Below are 19,292 nucleotides of genomic sequence, written 5' to 3'. Positions count from 1 at the left end.
GGTTGCCATGCCAGCCTGAACACGCCGAGTCTGCCGGGCGTGACGTGCATGTCGAAGTCGCCGTCAGCTGCATGGGCAGTCAGTCTAATGCAGTTTCATGGATTATAACTAGTCCAAGACCAGGCGCAGCGGGAGAGTCGATGGTCCACCGAAGGAGAAGGACTGGGGAGGACAACAACCCGGCTGGGTTGGGACGGTTGGGACGGGGGACGGACGGACGCATCGACGACGGGGCATCGTGTCTCGTCACATTTCCGGGGACGTGCCGTCCTCGAACCGGGGAGTCGCAAAAGAACCAGGGCCCATGTTTGTGTCGCGATTCGGCATCACGAGCACACCCATGGACGCATTTGTTGCGTGTTGACCAATCCGGACAACAACAAGTCTGGCTATCATCTCGGGATATGGTGAGTCGTGACGGCACTCCGAATCCTAGACGTGATCAGTCCATGTGTGCTTCGTGACAGACAAAACAGGGTGAGTCGTGTCGTGTCAGATAGAGACTGTACTAAACTATACTGTCATACGTACAATGCACACACATTGACAGCGTTGGCGCTCTGCGACATGCAGGTGAGCCTTGCATCGAGCCAGGGACAGCTGGATGCAGGCAACGGTGATGACTTGCATTTCCTGACCTGCAGACTTCAAACGCCTACTCCGTACTGGCGTCTGCATCACACGTCCATTATCCATGCCGATTATCGCCTGCAGTTGGTGAGCTGGGCAGACTCTCCTCTCCACCACCTACGGCACGACCCAAGCAGCTTTGATGACAATGACAGGGTCTCGCTTGATTCCAACGACCCCTACTTACCTTTGTAAATACGAGAGCCCATGTGACGAACCTGACATGTTACACAGGGCAGATTGTTCCGCAAACACTAGGGTGCTGTGCGCCCTTGTGTTTTGCGTGAACAACAGTCGTTGCTGGCAAAGAACATACGCCGTAGAATCAGAATTTTGCCAGCCTGATGGCTGCCAGAGAACTACTGGTCAGGACACGCTGCCTTGGTGGGAGACGCCCAAGTATCCAGGGTGGAGGGCAGTTATAGGGGCATGTCGAGGGGCATATCCACGTATCTTGATGTTGATCTGGGCCTGAAGTTTGAATTCTCACATAGGCTAATAATGGCAGTCAGTCTAGACGTGTGCGCGCCTCGCCTTCACCCTCTTGAGCCTTGTTGAGCACCACCCATGCAAACGATGCACCAACCGTCGACTAGGACAGGACCTGCACCACGGTGGATATAAGCTGACTCGTGTACTCTGTGGGTTTGTACGTTGGCCGGAACTGTCGCCGACGAGGGAAAAAGGCAAACGAGACAGCCGACGGCATGGGTTTCCGAACCACTTTCCCACCGACGCCAATCGTGCAGCAACAAGCATTGACTACAACGGCGGCTTAATCCTGCGGCCGGCGTCTTCTTAACCCAAGCCTTACGGTTAAAGTAGTGGAGAGTCTTCGAACCCAAAACTCAACGAGACTACCGGTAAAGGGCTCCGTCGATTCGGTATTTCGTCACCTGTGCCATGCCGGAAGGTATCCGATCCTGCACTCGTGAGTTGACAGTCAAATAGAGCTATGGGGTTGGAAGAACTGTTTGTCTTTCTTGCCCCGGCCACGAACCAGATGGTCGTATGCGAAACGTTCCAGAAGAAAGGGGGACCTCCTGCGCGTTCCATCATTGCCCCGCACGTATCCCCTTGTTGGTCCAAGGAAGAGAATTGCGTCCCTAGGTAGGACGATGAAAGCCACGGTGAAGTGCCTACAGTGGGGACAATGGCGAGACAAGGGACATGGCGATCCCTCATTTACAGAGGTACGACGTCGTACAATATTCTGTACTGCTCCAATTGTTAGTGTATATATTGAGAAAGGCAAGTGGCGTTACGTTGTAACTAGCTAGACAGCCACGAGACATCTTTATAGTCGCCATATGCTTCGAACCTGCTTCCATGTCGCTTTTCTCGGGTCGGCGCGAGAACGGAGCTGGTAATAATTGCGGGCACCTGCGTTCATTTGTGGACAAAGCCGACCACTCGTTGGGCACGGCAGCCATACTGCTATGAAGGCGCATGCTGGCAAGAGATTAATGCTGTACACGGGCGAGGAGGGCAGTTTTGGCTTCCATAATGTCGACTGGTGTCTACAGCGCCAATCTTGGTGCGTTCGTCCCACACAGCGTCACACAAGGATATGGCCGGCCCCACCATATGGCCAGAGAGTAATCCGTAATCAGGATCAAGCTGATCAACAGGCCATGCACCGGTCTAAAACCGTTGACGTCTCGCTCATGGTTCTCGGAACACAATGACATGGCACCCTCTGAACTAAAGCAGACTCCGAATGGAACCTTGCACTGCCTTTGGAGAGCGACTCGTTCAGGGGCGACAGGTCACCGAGAGCACGCGCTACCGTATATGGCTGCGGCGGCGGCGGCGGCGGCGGCGGACGGCTCGGGTCGTTCACAGCGGGATGGCATAATCGGGCTGCATCCTCTAAATTAGCCGTGGAGGAAAGGGGTCTGTGCCGAAAACTAATGACGCGAGGGCCTGCTCCAAAGACAGAGGCCAGCCGTCGGCTTCACCCTGCCCCGTGTACCGAGCAATGGAAATAGTTTTACCATGACCCTGGGCGTTGAGAAAGACATCCAGATAGGCGAGTGGAGAGCGAGACAAGACAACATGACGAAGCTGGCAAGCTGCTAAGTTTCGTTTTCTGTCTCTGTCGATGCTCCTGGCTCCGCCCGCGGTGCCTGGCAAAACTCGACAATCTTTCCTGGACATGGTACGGAGTATGGTGGTGAGTCGAAATTCCGCACCGCCTAGCCCAGTAAGTGATCTGGTCTGCCTGTTTGAGCGAGTAACTTGTTGGCAGCTACACTACTCCCCCATTCAGCGGCAAAATAAGAGAAGCAAAACGGGTGGTAGGCAGGTCGGATACGGAGTCTTGGACGGTAATGGTACAAGCAGTCATACGGAGTACTCCAGTTGAGTCTTGTGCTTGGCGCCGTCGTCGTCCGTTGCAGCGGCCAGAGGAAATCAAGTAGGCGCGAGAAAGGAAGGCTGTTGATTGGAAAGACGCCGGCTCATCCGCCATCTGGTGGGATTGACCTGCCGAAGCCTGACATGGGCCGACAAGGGGCAACGGGCCAGGATGGCGGTGGGACCTGGCCCGGTGGCGGACTGCGACAGTCGGTCTGAGCTCGAACCGTGGTGAGGATGGATTCATTTTGGTTGTTGCGTCTTGGTGCTGACTTTGGACGGACAGTTTTCCTTTTCCCAACCTTGTGAGTCGTCCAGTGGAGGCTGCCTCGTGCCTGCCACGTCTGGTCGCTCGTCACGCATGTCTGACAGTATTAAGAGTCGAGAAACAAGACGAGTGCGGCGAAGGGGGGTCGTGCCTGCCTTGGGTTGCGGCCATGGGCAGCCGTTTGGAGTAGTCGCTCTCGGCTGTGGAGGTTCAGACGGCCACGGTTAATAAATGATGGCATCATGACATTAACCAGTAGCCCACGAACACGCTGCCCGAAGCAGCAATTAAACAGGGGTTCAACACACTGCTGCGGCTCTGCAGACCACTGACGAGATTAACGCAGCGGCTCAGACGAGGGTTGTCTTGGAGGTGGACCACGCCTCTGTGACCCGCGTGCCTGCCCTCTTTGTTGCCGTACATTTGACGGAGGCGCATCTGCGTGGGCTCTGGACTCTGGACTCTGCGTCGAGGTGCATAAAGACCAAGCCCCTCCATCCCATCATCCCTGGCCGCTGGCTCATGTCCTGTTTGCTCGTCTGCTTCGTGGCTACGTTCGACTCCGGCGGCTCATCGCGGTCTCGCCAGTTAGCTGCCTCTGGTCCCCGAGCTTGAGCGTTTCGTCTTCAACTGTTCAACTGAGCCAACTCGCTCAACCATCAGTCCTCTCCGCTCGCGAGTCGCTGTTGCCTTCTTCATAGTCGGCGACTCCACGTTGCCCCAAAACTTCCTTCGTCGCAAGCCCTCCCCTTATTCATCTCTCTGCCCCCGGTCACCAGTGCACCGCCGGGGACACTGCAGCCAAAACTACAACTCGCGCAGAAAAGAAACCGACGTCAGCCCGTCCCTTCTCACGCCCCCTCGGCCTTGGACCAATCCCACATCTGTGGTTTCTACCTTGATCGATCTGAATAATCAGCCTCTGCCGAGCTGTTTTTTTTTTTTTCCCTTCCCAGGCCGCATACAACTGTGTCCTCCCCCTGGATATTACGTCGGGGTGTTGGTCCGACACTAACAAAAAAGCAAACACCAAGTAGCTTTCGCTATCCCGCTTCATCCAAGGGCCGTGACTCGTCTCTGTTCTCGACAAGCTCCTCACCATTACTCCTCCAGCCATTTTGTTGTCACCGATTACCTCAATGATGGCGGACGAAAAGCCGTCAGTTTTGATCATCGGTGGTCTGGGCTACCTTGGTCGCTTCTTGGCACTTCATATTCATAAAAATATGTTGGCCTCGGAGGTGCGACTAGTGGACAAGGTATTGCCTCAATTGGCCTGGTTAGGACCCGAGTTTGCCGAGGCTTGCTCCTCGGACAAGTTTATGCAGGCAGACGCCAGCAGACCCGGTACGTCAGATGAAGTCCTTCTCTTCGCAGACCATTGCTCTTGTTTGCGGTAGCCGAAGCTGCCATCGCCAGGAGGGCTCGCGACCTGACTCTCAATGACTGACTTTCCTCAAATAGAAGGCTTGGCAAGGATATTCGACCGTACAAATGGCAAACAGTGGGACTATGTCTTTAATTGCGGCGGTGAAACAAGATATTCTCAGGAAGACGAGGTGTACAAACTGAGGTCCCTCAACCTTTCCTTGGCAGTGGGCAAAGAGGCCGCCAAGCGCAAAGTGAGGGCTTTTGTGGAGTTGAGCACCGGCATGGTGTACAAGTCAGATTCGTCGCCCAGCAAAGAGACGGACAAGCTGAAGCCGTGGAGCAAGATTGCTGTCTTCAAACTACAAGCTGAGGAAGAATTGGCCAAAATTGACGGGTAAGTTGAATACCACTGCACCAATGTTTCAAGACGGCGAGAGCCGGACGTGACCCCGCTAACCATGGTGCGTTTCCATCTCAATAGACTCAATTTGGCAATTGTCCGCTTGCCGCATGTATACGGTCCATATGCATCCCAGTGGGTGGCTACGGCTTTGTGCATGGCCCGTGTATACCAGCACCTGGAGGGTGAGATGAAGTGGCTGTGGACCAAGGATCTCCGAACCAACACAGTTCACATCGACGATGCGTCGCGAGCGCTGTGGGAAGTTGCTGCGTGGTATGCCGCCGGCAAACCCCAATGGACCGCCGAAATGGGGAGAGTGCCGATTTTCAACGTCGTAGACAAGGGCGAGACTAACCAAGGAATGATGGCTGCTATTATTGGCGACATCTTCAAGATCGAGACGGGATTCCAAGGCCAGTTAATCAGCACATTTGCGCGCCTGAACTTGGATAGTGTGGTGGACGATGTCAACGACGAGATTCTCGGTCCCTGGGCGGATCTACTTGCAGAAGCAGGAATCACTCGACCCGGCCCCCTTACACCATTCATGGAGAAGGAGCTTCTCAAAGACACAGATCTAAGCATGGACGGCAGCCGGTTGGAGACGCTCATCAAGTTTACATATGAGAAGCCAGTCATCACCAAGGAGCTGGTGGAGGAAGTGATTGAAAGCTACAAGAGAATGAAGTGGTGGCCATGAAAGGCATCCAGGGTGTATTGCCTTTTACAGGAGAGCATAAACGCCTTCCCTCCTTTCTCCTCCTCTTCTTTTTAATTTTCTTCAGTTTTCTTTCAATTTTTCTTTTTCATTTCATAATTCTCTCAGGCTCATCACCTCATCACGGGGAACACGGAAGGTAACGAGTATCTTTTTCTTTCCCTGGTTCAAGTGCGAAATGATTGACGGCACACCAAATCAAAAGGCAACTTTGCACATCACGCATGCCATGGTGGCAGAGGGGGACGCAGGATGGGCCGAGCTCTGGTTTTGTTCATACGACTGTGTGTGTGTGTGCGTGTGCGTGCGTTTTTCATTTCTTCTACGGTCTTGTTCTTTTTCTTCTTCCCCCATTACATGATTTGTTGTTTTGAACCAGAATTTCAAGCCGAGCAAGCACGGAGTCTGGCCTTGTATGATTAGGACATTTTTTTCGTAGGGGCGCATGCTGTTCCTACATTACCTTATTTGCGGCGACAAATAATCGCCCAACTTGAAGTATGTTGACATTGCAATAACATCAGTATAATATAGTGAAGCGCGTGATAGCCGGGCGTCGTCGGTCAAGTATCATTTGCCCGCTCTACTGTATGTTTATTGTTGGACGACAGGGAGGTAACGCAATGAGTCAGGGAATAAGTTGAAGGTGTGGCCGATTATTGCGAGGCAGATGACACGTCTCATTTCTCCAACGGTGACGCAAGCAGCAGCAAGGGAGAGAAGATGGACCCAAGGGGTACGGAATACTGACGTCGATTTTGTTCAAGCCACGATGAGGCATGGCCGTATTTGTACGTGCTGCAGCAGGCTGCGACGTGGAACGGGGTCGTGGCAGGGGCTAGGGGTGGTGACAGTACACAGAGCACGGAGTAGCAGTTGTACATGTGTCGTCAGATTTGGAGATGGTGGACAAAGGAAGGGAAATGTTGGAGGAGATGGTGGTCTCACAAGGTCTTGCTTGGTCTTGGAACCCATGGCTGCAGGGCCAGTTTCCCGTTTGCCTGCCTGCTGTGCCCCGTCAACAGGGCGAGGTGGACGTGTGCATCTACTCCGTATGCTCTCATGTTGCTCCGCGTCGTGCATAGGTTCAGCTCGTGAGCGACAAGGGGCTGGTTGGTGATGTTGCCATTGATAATCCGGTCGCGGATGCTTGGCACAAAGGGGGCAATTTCGGGTCTGTGTTGTTAAGTTAGGTAGGTACCTAGATAGGTACCTAGGTAAGTTAGTTGATGTAGGTACTCAAGTATCTACCTAGGTATGTACTCAAGTATATGTATATGTATGATGTATGTACGTGCTGTGCTGTGCTGTGCCGTGCCGTGCCGTCGTGTGCCGTCTTGGTGGTTGGCACCTGCCATCTGGCATCCCTTTGAACGTGCGAAGGTAGCGCTGGCTGCGGCCGTCCCACTTTTCCGCAGTACCTAGCGGATACCTTTTGGCAGGGCGTTGCGTTTACCGACAGCCCTACGGCTGCGAGGAGGGTGATGTAGCTCTTTGTAGCTCGGAATATTGCGCAAACTGTGATTCTGGCAGTATTTCTTTCTGAGTGGCGGGACGCAGCCCTTTTTCTTCTTCTTTTTTTTTTTTTTAATACCAGGACTTTCGTTGGCTGGGGCGCAAATGCGGGTGCAATCAATTCCCCTTTGCAAATTCGAAGAGGTTGATTGGTTGTCCTTTGTCTGCTCGGGGAAGTTGACCAAGGGAGACCAATGGTCCGTGCGGCGCGCGCAGTGTTGCTGCATGCTCAGCGCGACATGAATGACGTGCTTGCCTCTCGCCCTCACGTCCCTCACGTGCCTGCCAGTACTACTCCTAGGTGGTGAGTGCCTACTCAAGTAAGTAGCACCCATGTAGTCACTACAGTGACCAAGCGCCATGCCATGCGAGCACGTACCGACCGACCTTGGCGGCGGGGTAGAGTAGCGTCCGGTTCGTCTTTTGCTGATGATGCTTTGATGACCGAGGCCATCTCGACCCAGGGTCCAACCAAGATGAGTGGTGAGTTGCGAGTGGCCAGCCCCTTGTTCTCGTTCCTGAGGTGCGGAGCAGGTACGTACCTAGGTAGTCGGTGGTCTGTTCCCTACTCCGTACGGAGTACCGAGTTACCGACTGCTCCGGCTCCCTACTCCGGGCAGACGTCGCTGCCTCGGCCTGCCAAGGCACAGACAGCAGCACGCTGTCGCGGACCTGACCCGGGACCCAGCCTCGCCGCCTCGCCTCCGCTCCCCAGAGACACATGATGCGCCGCGCCTGCCCTGCCCAGTGCCGACCACGTTGCGCACAAACATCTCTGACCCTGCATAAGTACCATACCCCGTCGACTGGCACCGAGTGCGAAGCAACCACTAACTAACTACTCCGTACCACTACTCTGCTTCTTGTCAGTCCATCATATATAAGATCCACCTTGTCTCCGTCCCCGTCTCTCCTTCTCGTCCCAGTCGCTCCTTCCTCGTCAACATACACAACCCACTGCATGACCCCTCCCTGCCCGTGTACTGGTCGTCCCCTCCTTTTTTTCCCGCCCCATTTTTTGTGACGCTCTGCTCTTTCCTTTCTCCCGAAAAAGCTTCAGTTCTCAGTCAACCCGCGTTGCCGTCATTGTCGAAAATGGCTGCCCCTGCAGACAAAACCTTGAAGAACCTCAACGGCCAATGGACGGTGGTAAGTGTCGCCGATGACTTCGCAACCCCAAAAAGGGTGGCAGGAACGTGGTGGCTGGCGGAGCCCAGGGGAGGAGCCCAAAATCACATGTGTGCTCCGTATAATACGGAGTAGTGGGGTGAATCACATGTGACGACGGCTCGTGCCTCATCGTCAGATTCACCAACCACAACCACAACCACTTGCACCAGCCAGCCACCAGCCACCAGCCCGACTTGATGTTCCTCTCCCACTGCCTTTTCCAAGCATCCAGCGGTACGAAGCTCGAGGACAAGCTGCTAACGGCGGGGTCCGCGGGGGGGGCGCGCCGCCGAGCGAGACATACCCCCTTGCGACGACGGAATTCTAGAACAAGGAGTTATCCGAGTCTACCGACGCGGCCCTGACCATCCAGGGCATCGGCTACCTCATCCGCACGGGGATCAGCTATGCCACCGTCAGCATCGGCGTGAACCAGTACGAGGCGCCGCCCAAGCCGCCCAACGAGTCCGCCGACATCTTCGTCCACATCGACATTGAACAGTCCGCCTCTGGCCTCGCCAACACCCAGGAGAACCGGTGCCTGGACAACACCTACCGCGAGCACAGCGACCGGCTGTTTGGCCACGTCAGGGGCCGCAGCACGTGGCTCGCCCCGGACGAGATCGAGGACGCCTACCTCAAGAACGGCTGGGACGCCGAGGCCGACGGCAAGCTCATTTTCAGCCACGTCGAGAGCCTGGATGCCGGCTGGACTGCCACCCAGGTTTGGGGTTTCCAGCAGGTCAATGGCGAGCGCCGTTATTGCCGCAACATTGTCGTCGCGAAGAATGACGAGCGCGCCGAGTTTCGCCTCGTCTACGACTACACCGCCTAGGCTCGCTCTGCAAAGCAAAAAAAATAAAGCTGTAAACGTGACATGAGCCAAGAGGTGGAAGTTGTTACGGGGATGGGACACGACAGGTCACCAAGGTGAAGAGCTCATCATGAGGGACGGAGTTGGGATGCGTTTCATGAATCGGGGCGTATTGGGTACTTACCAAGGCCTACGTTGTCGATAGCAATTGTCGCCCATGCATGTATCATGCAACGCAACTGATGCAAGCGTGGCTGATGGATTTTTCCCACATTAGTCAGTGCTCTGCAGAGACGCCAAGGCCATCGTCACCCGGATTATACGTGGTTGCACAACTTTGTCTTTGGACATTGACTCGCGTTTCTTCAAGTCAACATGAATGCCGTGCTACAGTCAAACAAGACCAACTCGCTTCGCTCCTGGCCAAGCACGCAGTGCTAGGCTATATATGGTCTCATATTACAGCACGCGACGTCTCCTTGGCCGCCTGGTAGCTGCACTGTATCCAAGGAGCCTTGCCGTGTAAGCAACCTTGCGAGCAACCTTGCGAGCACCTGGCAAGCGCTGCTTCCCCCGCGTCGACGTCATGACGCAATGTGTCTCTGTCTCATGATGTGAATCCTCGGGGCCATCCTCGGCCCAATCCACCAACCTCCGGTATGCTTCCTCACCATGCCCCTTAACCGCCTGATGTCCGCTCCCAGCCCAAGAGCTCGGTACTTGTCCTCTCCCCCTCTCTGTCCCGGTCTCAGCACTTCGATTCCGCTATACCCACACACGACCCCGACCACATCCCACTCCCCCAACGCGAGAGCCGTATCCTCTAGCAGTACATAGTCAAACTGCTGCCAGAAAGATGGCCACCCGAGCTTCTCATTCTTCTCCGTCTTGTCGAACAAGTAGACCGTCTGCCGTGTAGATTGTGCATCCCGGGAGTCACTCAATGCAAGAGGCAGACCGTGCTTATTCTGATTGAAGAGTGTTATTCCCGTCATGCAGGCCAAGACGTCGGCGTGGACGGCTATCGGCGTTGCATTCTTGTCCGCCAGGCTGTACAGCTGGGTGAGGGCTTCCCCGCCGGGGTAGTTCAGACTTGAGAGGAGAAGCATGCCCGTACTGGCGGAGAGAGTAGCTAGGATGGAGAGGATCAGTGTGTAGGTTGCGAGTTTGAAGATGGGCGATTTGGAAACGCGTGTCGAGATGTAGTTTGCGGATAGGGAGGCGGACAGGACGAGCGGAGGAACGGCGTAAAATATGAAGCGGGTTTCTTTATGCGGCTGCAGCGAGTAAATTGCTATGTAGGATAGGCTGGGCAGTAGGAGGGCTTTAGTCTGGCGGGACAGAGCTGGATGGAAAGCTGACAAGAGTATCAGTGGGAGGGCCAGCGGGTTGAGGAGGAGCCGGGGCAATGCCGACGTCAAGTAGTAGTGCCAAGGGGACGTCCCCCAGTCCGAAGACGAGCCTTGCACGGCATTGAAGAAGAAGCCCCAGAGCTCGGGCCACAGGGGCTTCTGCCAGAAGTAGCTGTCTATGGGCACAGAGATGAGAAGCGAGGCCGCGGCGGAGAAGGCGCCCACAAGGGTGATGGTGCGCAGGGTCAGCTGGTTCGTGAGTAGGAGGTAGACGCTCGTCGTGAGGACGAGAATGGCGATTTCAGACCGGAATACTACACCCGCAAAGGTGAGGATGCTGAGGGCCTGTCTGGCGCGGACGTTGATTTGCGCAGGAGATGCCTTCGGCAGGAGGAGCGCGAAGGCAAGTGTTGCTATGAAGCACAAAAAAAGAAAGAAAGGTCAGTATCACGCAAAAGTTTAGGCCGTCAGAGGGCAGGGGCATGTGGTACTTACTTAGTCCAAAGGCAAACATATTCGGCAGCGTTCTCCCCAGATAATACACCAAATGGAACTGGCTCATCATGAGCGCCGTCCACCACCTCCCCGTCCCCTTGCCATACGCCTGTTGGACGGCGTTCCTAAAGACCAGAAGACAAGAAGCGTTGAACAAAGCCAGCACACATCTCACCACGAGCTGGGCATGGCGAAACCCGACGAGTGCAATAAAGGGCTGGCTCAGACCCGCGAGGAGGACGGCACCGATAAAGGTCCGCGGCACGGCACCAGGGAAGCTGAGGTGATCATAGGTCTGGACGAAGCGCTCGTGGATGTTCGAGGTCGGGGTGCCATAGATGAGCACATCATGCGCTGCCTGCAGGTTAAATGACTCTTCGACTTTTGTGTGCGGAGCGACCAGGATGTGTATCGCGGGCAGGACAAATATTAGAGATGCGAGCAAGACATCTGAATTTCATCAGTCGACGCTTTGCAAGGCGAATTCAGCCTGGCGAGTAACTAGCAAGCGAGCGTGACACGTACCAACGAGCGCCATCGCGAATCGTGATGGGGACACGCGGCAAACAGGTGGAGGGAGGCAAAAGCGAGCACTACGCCATGTTCCTGGGCTGTTGCGCAGGAAAATACGGGCGAATTTATCTGTGAAGCCAAAAGCCTTTCGAAAAATGGAGGGCAATTGAGGAAGCCTTGGAACATGAGAAGTCGAGTACCACCGAGACAAGTGCACGATGGGCAGGGGCACTTCACCTACTTGCCCGCCACATGGCTGCCCCGACCAAGCTTTGGCAGGTGCGGCTCCGTCGTTAGTAAGTTAGTTAGTTGCTCCCGGATCGGCGCAACCATCCACCGCCACGTATTCACAACCACCATCTCCCTCACAGTCCCCTCCTCGCCCCAGCCTCGCAACAAGGCCAGCACCATGTTGTTTTTCGGCAGCTTCCTCTACATCGCGGTACTCCTGATCAACGCCGTGGCCATCCTCTCCGAAGACCGCTTCCTGGCGCGCAGTACGTCCCCCCACCCCGCGAGCGACAAGACGAAACAAAATACACGTGCAGGCCCAAGCTCGGTCACTGGCATATCGGTAGCTGAACGATTTTCTCTAGTCAACCTCTCTCCGGCATCGTACGATCCGGCCTTTGGCACCGGCGCAGATGCGACCGTCAAGGCCAAGATCATCCATTTAATCGCTAGTATTCGGACTATTATGAGGAGTGCGTTCCCCCCTCTTTCCCTGTTTCGTGTGCGACAAGTAGGCGCACCATACTGACGCCAAAGCCCAGTGCCGTTGATATTTGTCAATTCGGTCATTATTCTGTACGAATTGATACTGGGTTGAAGCGATCATCCTCCAAAGAGAAGGCCGCGAAGGGCGTTAAGGGCGTAATTTTGGGGGCTATCATGAGCGTCATGGCAATGGCCATTGCACAATTTGTCATGCACAATAAATGGCCATCTGAACGGTTGGTGTATCCGGCATGACCTACACCACAATGTACACTTAGGCAGTGCACGACTTGAAGATAATTGAGACATAATTCAAGACGACAACAGCAGGATGTATTGATCTCCAAAGAGAAGGAACAATAGCAGATATCCACCATGCTGAACGCACTTGGTGCTCGTCGAGTCTCCTATCCTGGTAAAACGACCATCTCTCTCCCAAACCAACGCCGTGCCGCGGTGCCCCATGCTTCGAGTTACACTGCCCCCAAGTCGAGGATGATTGTCGCTCCTAATGCTATTTGCTTCTCACCATTGACACCTTTGCCATTGTGAGCTCCTAAACAAATATTGACGTGTACAAGTCCCCAGGCAAGTAATGACCCATCATCAATCATACAGCGCTGAAATCCATTCCGAAACATTTCGCAGAGCTTTTTCCGGTGCCTCCTGTGTGTTCTTATGCAACTCACTTCATATTAATTTACCCATCATCATGACGACAGTAAATTGCTGCTCTTCTTTCGACCTAATCCCATGCTGAGCCGGCTCTTACTAGCCTTTTCTGTCGTCTCCGGCGTATCGCCGTTCTCGTGGTGCACCGCGGCACCGTCGTTGTGTGCCTTATCCTTGTGGAAGAAGCTGAAGCTCCTCCGCGACATGGATTTACCGCCCCTCTTAGACCGGTCGAAAAATCCCATGGCGGCTGATGCAGAGCCATTCTCTTTCTTCCTGGTGCCCTCTTCCTGGGCTGCCGTCTTCTTGCTGGCATCCAATACCTTTTGCAATTCTTCCTGTTCAGTTCTGCGGGCCTGGATCCTCTGTGCTTGCTCTTCACGCCGCCGTCTTTCGTCGTCTTTAACCTGTCTCTCTCTGACTTTCTCTTCCTCTTTAGCTGCTGCTTTGGCCTGCTTCTCTTTATCCTTCTCTGCTTGCTTGGCGGCCTTTTCGGCAGCCTCGCGCTCCTTCTTCTCCCTTTTCTTGTCTTCTTTCGTCTGCTCGTTTTGTTTCACCGTTGGTGTCCGGACAGAGCCTGCGACTTCCACCGCGACGGGAAGGCTGGGCATTTCGCCTAGGGGAAGCGCTGGGGTGGGCATATCCGGTGCCGTTTTCGCGTGTGCGAGACTTGACAACGAATCATGTGCTGGGATGGCCGGCACTGGCTGTGTCACCTGTCTCTTCAAAGGGGTGGAATCCCCCTTGTCACTGTCTTCGTGGGCCACATTCGCCGCCTCTGTTGCCAATTTGACCTCTTCCTTTCCCTCCTTTTCTTGCTCCTCTCTGACCTTGTCGAACGTAGTCTCCTGATAAAATAAGACATATGCTGTGGCCATGCCCGGCTTGTCTCCGAAAAAGTTACGCACAAAGTGATTATCAACAGGCTCAACCATTTCATCGTCAAAAAGAAGCCATCCTCTGTCCTTGGTTTTGATAATCGAAACGTAGTGACCGTGGTACGCATTACCACCGATATGGACGACGACAGCGTACAGCTCGTACAGTCGGTCGGGGTCCTCTGCATCGTCCGTAGTGTTGAACATGCGGAGGTGGTATGGATAAACGACTCGGTGGAAGAGCTTTTGTAGCCGGCTATAGTCCTCGGTGTACTTGAATCGCTTCAAGTGCAGAGTTAAAACCTTGGGCAGACGCTTGACCTTCATGCGCTTTTCGGCTTCCTGCAAGCCGCCGCAATGGTCGCAGTGAAATTTGTTTCGCTCACACAACATTTCCTCGGCCGAGAACTTCCGCAGGCACGACGTAACGGAAGCGTGTTCCTCCAGATCAATAGACAGGTCGAGGAAGGTCTCATCACGTTGTGATGCCGTCTCGCATGTTAGACACCTCGTCTCTGACGTAAGGACGCCTTCAAAAATATCGTGTACCCATCCAATAGCGGGAGACTGATAGACAGCTGCTGCGTGGTTGAGCGCGGCAGCACCAATTATATTTTCCACCGACTGTGCCAGACCATCCTGCCCGCCGGCTTCCTCCAGTTCTTGAAATTTACGGGCGGTCTTCTCCACATTGGAAATAACATCGTTCAACACTAAACCGTAAAATTCGTGCGCATCCTGATGCATGGAGTTTCGAAACATTTCGTTGTCGCGTTTGAAAATCTCTAAAAATCGCTGTGGGCTCAGAACACCGGTTCGCGTATTACTTTCGAGGAGAGCCAGGAAGATATCCTTGAGCCCTGTAAATGTACACTCGTCCATGCCGTATGCAACTCCGTTCTGGCTCGCCAGCTCTAATATGGGACCTTTCAGCATGGCCTGCTTCTTCTTGTACTCGGGTGTGTCGGGTTTGTCCTCGGGCTTCACAGCCGGCCCAGCGGGACTCTGTCCCACATTGATCGCCTGTCGTTGCTTAAGAGCCTGCGACGTCGTCTGACTCTTCCTGTTTGGTTGCTGGGTCGGCGGGTTCGGATTCATGGGAGGCCTGAGGGTCACATTGACCCTGGGACGTGCTCCGTTCGGCTCGTTCGAGGCGGTGTTGGGAGGATAGTGTATGACGCTCTTTCTGAATAGATCAGAGTAGAATAAGGCTTGGACAATAGAGTTGCAGTAACTAGGATGCTGTTGTAAGTGAAGCGGTCTAGTGAAGGAAGGGGCGATGTAATATTCGTTTCGTACCATGTGTTTCCAAACTGCAGCCCGTCCCGTATTTGTTAGCTTATAGCCTGCTCAGGTGTCGTGGTGGCGATGTCGTTGCCAGGCTTCCGAAGATGGGGGATGTGTGCGATGCTTACATTCTCAAAGCCAAAGAATCTGTCGCTTCCATCCTCACGCAACGGACCTGCATTTTGCAACATCTTTTCCAAGGGGGTTACTTCAAAAACAACATCGTCCTTCTTCTTGGCCTGAGTTTCTTTGGATGGCTGGTTCGGTGTGGCCTTGTGAGATGGATTTTGTCAGCACAACGACCGTCACACGCGGCTCGACGACGAGTGGACCGGAAACAGGCGAACAATGGATAACGCTGGTGCGGAATGAACCGAGCCGGAGGGGGAAGGAGAGAAGGGCAATACATATGTACATGTATCGAGAAAGAAACCACGCAACAAGACAAACATACCGAGCTGGCACTCTTAATTTTGGTCAAGAACCCAGCCATGATGGCGTCGCCGGCAGACGTCTAGGGCTCGTCGACACCTGGCAGCGAGTCGCGACAACGTCAGCTCAGTTGCTGGGCGGAATTGGCAGCCACAGCTGCGCAGCGCCAGCAAAGCAATATCGATGACAGTAGATGCAAGGTACATTCGCATGGGAGCCGCTGTGGTCGATTGTCGAAGCGAATTGCCAGCCTCGGGATGGTGAAGAGAGCAGAGGAAAGTTTGCAGCTTGCCCAGACGAGTCAGCGTCGGTCGAGTTGGAGCGTGCAAATGATGGAGCGATGGAGCGACGGGGCGCAGGTTGGTCTGATGCACGCCCAGAACTGGCCCGTGGCCGTCAACGGCTCTGGAGGAACTTGACCTGGGGATAAACAGGAGCGCAGGGATGGCGTGGCGTTGCGCGCAAAACGTGGTTGCGTGGGATGGGGAGGGATGGGGGATGGGTGGTCCTTGTCTCCTCGTTCTCGTCTCCGTATTCCCTACTCCGTCCTCCGGGGACGGGGTAGAAAGTGGATGACGACTTGGACGGGATAGGTACCGAGTAGTTACTTCGGGCAAGACCAGGGAAAAAGTCGCGCCAGGCAGGAAACAGGCTGAAGGCCGGACGGCTGATTCAACAGGACATGGACATGTCCGAGATGCCGAGAAGTGCTGTCCCGGGTACAATGGGGGATGGATGGCAGGTCTTTGTATTTCGTCCGTGTAGATGCTTGGGTATTTCGTGATTTGTCCGAGGTGCTGTGGTGGGACATCGGCGTACGCTTCCAAAGTTGGCGACAGGAAAACTATCCTCGCGCAGACTGTATTTCCCGACCGCTGCGGACCAAGCTGCGTGGGTGCACAGGCGTTTCAACGCAGGAAGGGAGGCTGCCGCAGAAATCAAGACGGACCACGCAGTTCCCGAGGCGTGAAGTGAGGAAGTGAGGAAGTGATGAAGTGATGACGAGCACAGAATCACTGAGTACTTAGTAACTGAGTAGTACTTGAGTAAGTAGCAGCCAGTACCTACTCGAGTACTTCCTCCGTACCTAAAAAAGTACTTGGAGGTAGCTAGGGGTAATGGTCAGGGAGCCGGCGGCAAGGGAGGCAAGAGTGCACCTGCCACCTGCCAACTCTAGAAGTACTGTTGGAGCAACTACTCCGTACGCGAGCGCCTGTTGGCAAAGAAGAAAATGGCATTCCATGCCATCTTTGCCGTCCTTCGACACACCGCTGCCCTATCTCCTGCTGGGGCCAAGTCCACGACAAATTGAATTCAGCCATCAGCCGAGTCCGCTCCTCGGTGGGCTCTCCAGCTCCCCAGCCAGGGCCAGGCCAGTCACACGCAACACGACACTCCCACCTCGAGATTGGCAGTGCCTCAGCCGAGGGTTCAATTGTTCAATTGCCGTTGGCTGCCTGTGTTACCGGTAGTACACATGAACGTACCGAATATTCCGTACAGCCCCGGCTTTCTTGCGTCTCGAATCCTTTGTTTCTCTCCGGATGTCGAACCCAGTGCCCCAGGTACAACAACGGGACGGGGCTGTCTGGGGACGCAAGGATCCCTGGTCATTTGGCTTTTGGATTGGCGTCGTCGAGGGTTGCAGTCCGCGATACGGCAGCGCTGAATGGGCCCATCATCTCTCAACTGCCTGGCCAGTCGCCGATTGGCCCCCAGCTCTCCGCCTGCGTACTTCCAAAATGCTTCTTTTTTCGTGCCATTGCACATCAGTTGTCAGTACTCCGTATCCGGCGGCTCGAGTACGACGAGCATGAAGCCAACAATTCTTCAGCAAAAACAAAGATGGGGTGCAAACTACGTCCGTCCAGTCGTCATGAGCTGGGCTAAACCAGAAGCAATTGCGGAGCATCGAGGCTGGATCCTGACCCCCTCGAGCCCGCGTCACGCCACTGTTGAATGCAAGCTGTCATCCTGCACGCAAGAGCCGTGACTTGACACAGGCAGAGCTAGTGCTAGTTGGGTGTTATTCGATGGCTCCCTGGTTACATTTTGCTGACACTTAATCAGTCTCGTTGATACTCGCGGCCTATCAGGTTGGCTGAGCACCGTCATCCATACTTGCGAACGGAAACCTTGCTGCGACCGAGCACATCCATCGGGTAATGAATGGCGCACGCATACATGTCCAAAGTCTCGATTGCTCCACATTGCGAAGCCGCGGGATGAGACTAGAAACAGGCAAGGAAGGTTTTAATCACTTGCATACGGAGTCCTGTTCGGCGCTAAGGCAGCAACTTGGGGCTTTGCCAATTCCAAGGGATCCTCCAGCCGCTTTACCCGGTTTGTGAATTGCTGGCGACGGCTTTGAGCCCGGACTCCGTAGCGAGTTACATGGCATGGCATGGTTAGATTGATGCTTGCGCCTGCCTACCCCTCTCACTCGTCTTCCTTGCATGGGTTCATGAGAGAGCGATCGATTTGGGCGTGGTAATTTAAAGCCACATGACTTACAGCAAGCTCGCAGATGATTCGCCTGGCATGCATATGCATGATAGCAGTCTGCGACAACCACGACCTTCCAAAATATGGTGTGCATTGCCCACGGAGCGGAGGAGTGACAGTGAGCATTATCAAGTACTCCGTACGTACGAAGTAGAGGGTCCAAAGTGGGGTTGCACTCGATCGAAGCCAGAACCAGTCGACCGGTCCGGTTGGGCGCCAATTCATGCTTCTTTTCTAACATAAGCTCAACAAACCCCCTCGATTTTCATCTGCTCTGCAGAAGCGGACCAGCAAACAAAGGGCCACGGGCGGCAGGGCTGACGTCAGAGCACGGCGACCAGATGTTTCAGCGTGCTGGGTTTGCCGTCAATGTCTACAACCCACGAAGGGCTGAGCACTGCTACATGACAGCAATGGTTGGTGCCAGCGTGTCCCCGAACGCTCGAAGCGCCATGATCTGGCCGTGGCAGCTACGCCTCATTCGTGCTTCAGGTGAAGTCGCCAAGGTAAAACGCACGCACGTGTTGACGATGGAGACTTGATCTGCAGGGCAAAAGTGCGCACTTCTATTTACGGAGTAGTGCACACATGAGTGGCACAAGTCAGAACTCATGCGCAGACGCGGATGCGGATGCAGACGCAGAAGTAATTATAGCCCTGTCGCACAGCATGCGGTGATGCCGCCGGCGCTTGGGGGGCAGCGATGCTGTCACAAGATGCGATCATACCGTACCACCATCACTTCCAGACCAGAAGCACGGCAGCGCAATAGCAGCTGTGCTCAGGGGTGCGAGAACCCCTTTTTTTGCCCCAATCTTCTGACTGGAATAGCAATGCAGGTTTCACCCCGACATGACTCCGCCCGCTAGTGGAGTGCTCCAACCTCTCTGGACGGGCGCAGACCCTTGCGATGGACACGCGACAGAGTCAAAGGGTCGCAGTTTGGTCAACGTTGGAGCCTCGAGTCTTGTTTCTTGTATCCAACGGTACTTGCTACATTGAGTACTTTCAAACCTCCACCAAGGAGTCATGCCAAGATACCAACAACAACCTGCCCGTGGCTTCGGTATCCTATCGGCTTGGCTGCGCGGGATGCGAGTCCTTGCACAACTCCATGGTCCATGCCGCCATCCTTATCAGTCAGTGGTGTTGTCAGCCAAGACCAAGACCGCCCGTCGCGATAACTCCCCAATG

The 19,292-nt window shown here is 54.6% G+C and overlaps 5 protein-coding genes across 5 annotated transcripts; 3 read left to right on the top strand and 2 right to left on the bottom strand.

Annotated features, from left to right (window-relative positions):
* Positions 1-4,398: 4,398 nt before the first annotated feature.
* MAM_08280 (NAD dependent epimerase/dehydratase family protein) lies at positions 4,399-5,730 on the top strand (the record flags this gene model as incomplete). Its single annotated transcript, XM_040827078.1, has 3 exons — positions 4,399-4,603; positions 4,721-5,021; positions 5,109-5,730. The coding sequence occupies 3 exons, from the start codon at positions 4,399-4,401 to the stop codon at positions 5,728-5,730; spliced, it is 1,128 nt and encodes a 375-aa protein (XP_040674924.1).
* Positions 5,731-8,358: 2,628 nt separating this feature from the next.
* Positions 8,359-9,268, top strand: MAM_08279 (uncharacterized protein; the record flags this gene model as incomplete). The annotated part of the gene is made up of 2 exons (XM_040827077.1): positions 8,359-8,412; positions 8,762-9,268. 2 exons carry the CDS (start codon positions 8,359-8,361, stop codon positions 9,266-9,268), a joined length of 561 nt encoding a protein of 186 aa, XP_040674923.1.
* Positions 9,269-9,831: 563 nt separating this feature from the next.
* Positions 9,832-11,632, bottom strand: MAM_08278 (GPI mannosyltransferase; the record flags this gene model as incomplete). The annotated part of the gene is made up of 3 exons (XM_040827076.1): positions 9,832-11,012; positions 11,095-11,544; positions 11,620-11,632. 3 exons carry the CDS (start codon positions 11,630-11,632, stop codon positions 9,832-9,834), a joined length of 1,644 nt encoding a protein of 547 aa, XP_040674922.1.
* A 384-nt stretch (positions 11,633-12,016) lies between these two features.
* MAM_08277 (Yos1-like protein) lies at positions 12,017-12,367 on the top strand (the record flags this gene model as incomplete). The annotated part of the gene is made up of 2 exons (XM_040827075.1): positions 12,017-12,104; positions 12,156-12,367. The coding sequence occupies 2 exons, from the start codon at positions 12,017-12,019 to the stop codon at positions 12,365-12,367; spliced, it is 300 nt and encodes a 99-aa protein (XP_040674921.1).
* Positions 12,368-13,034: 667 nt separating this feature from the next.
* On the bottom strand, positions 13,035-15,654 carry MAM_08276 (ubiquitin hydrolase CreB; the record flags this gene model as incomplete). The annotated part of the gene is made up of 3 exons (XM_040827074.1): positions 13,035-15,116; positions 15,290-15,433; positions 15,616-15,654. The coding sequence occupies 3 exons, from the start codon at positions 15,652-15,654 to the stop codon at positions 13,035-13,037; spliced, it is 2,265 nt and encodes a 754-aa protein (XP_040674920.1).
* Between the last annotated feature and the right edge of the window lie 3,638 nt (positions 15,655-19,292).

The sequence above is a fragment of the Metarhizium album genome (genome assembly GCF_000804445.1).
Source record: "Metarhizium album ARSEF 1941 chromosome Unknown scaffold_49, whole genome shotgun sequence".
Classification (NCBI taxonomy): domain Eukaryota; kingdom Fungi; phylum Ascomycota; class Sordariomycetes; order Hypocreales; family Clavicipitaceae; genus Metarhizium; species Metarhizium album.
The sequence above is the reverse complement of the archived record's forward strand: the minus strand, read 5'-3'. Positions and strand labels throughout refer to the sequence as shown.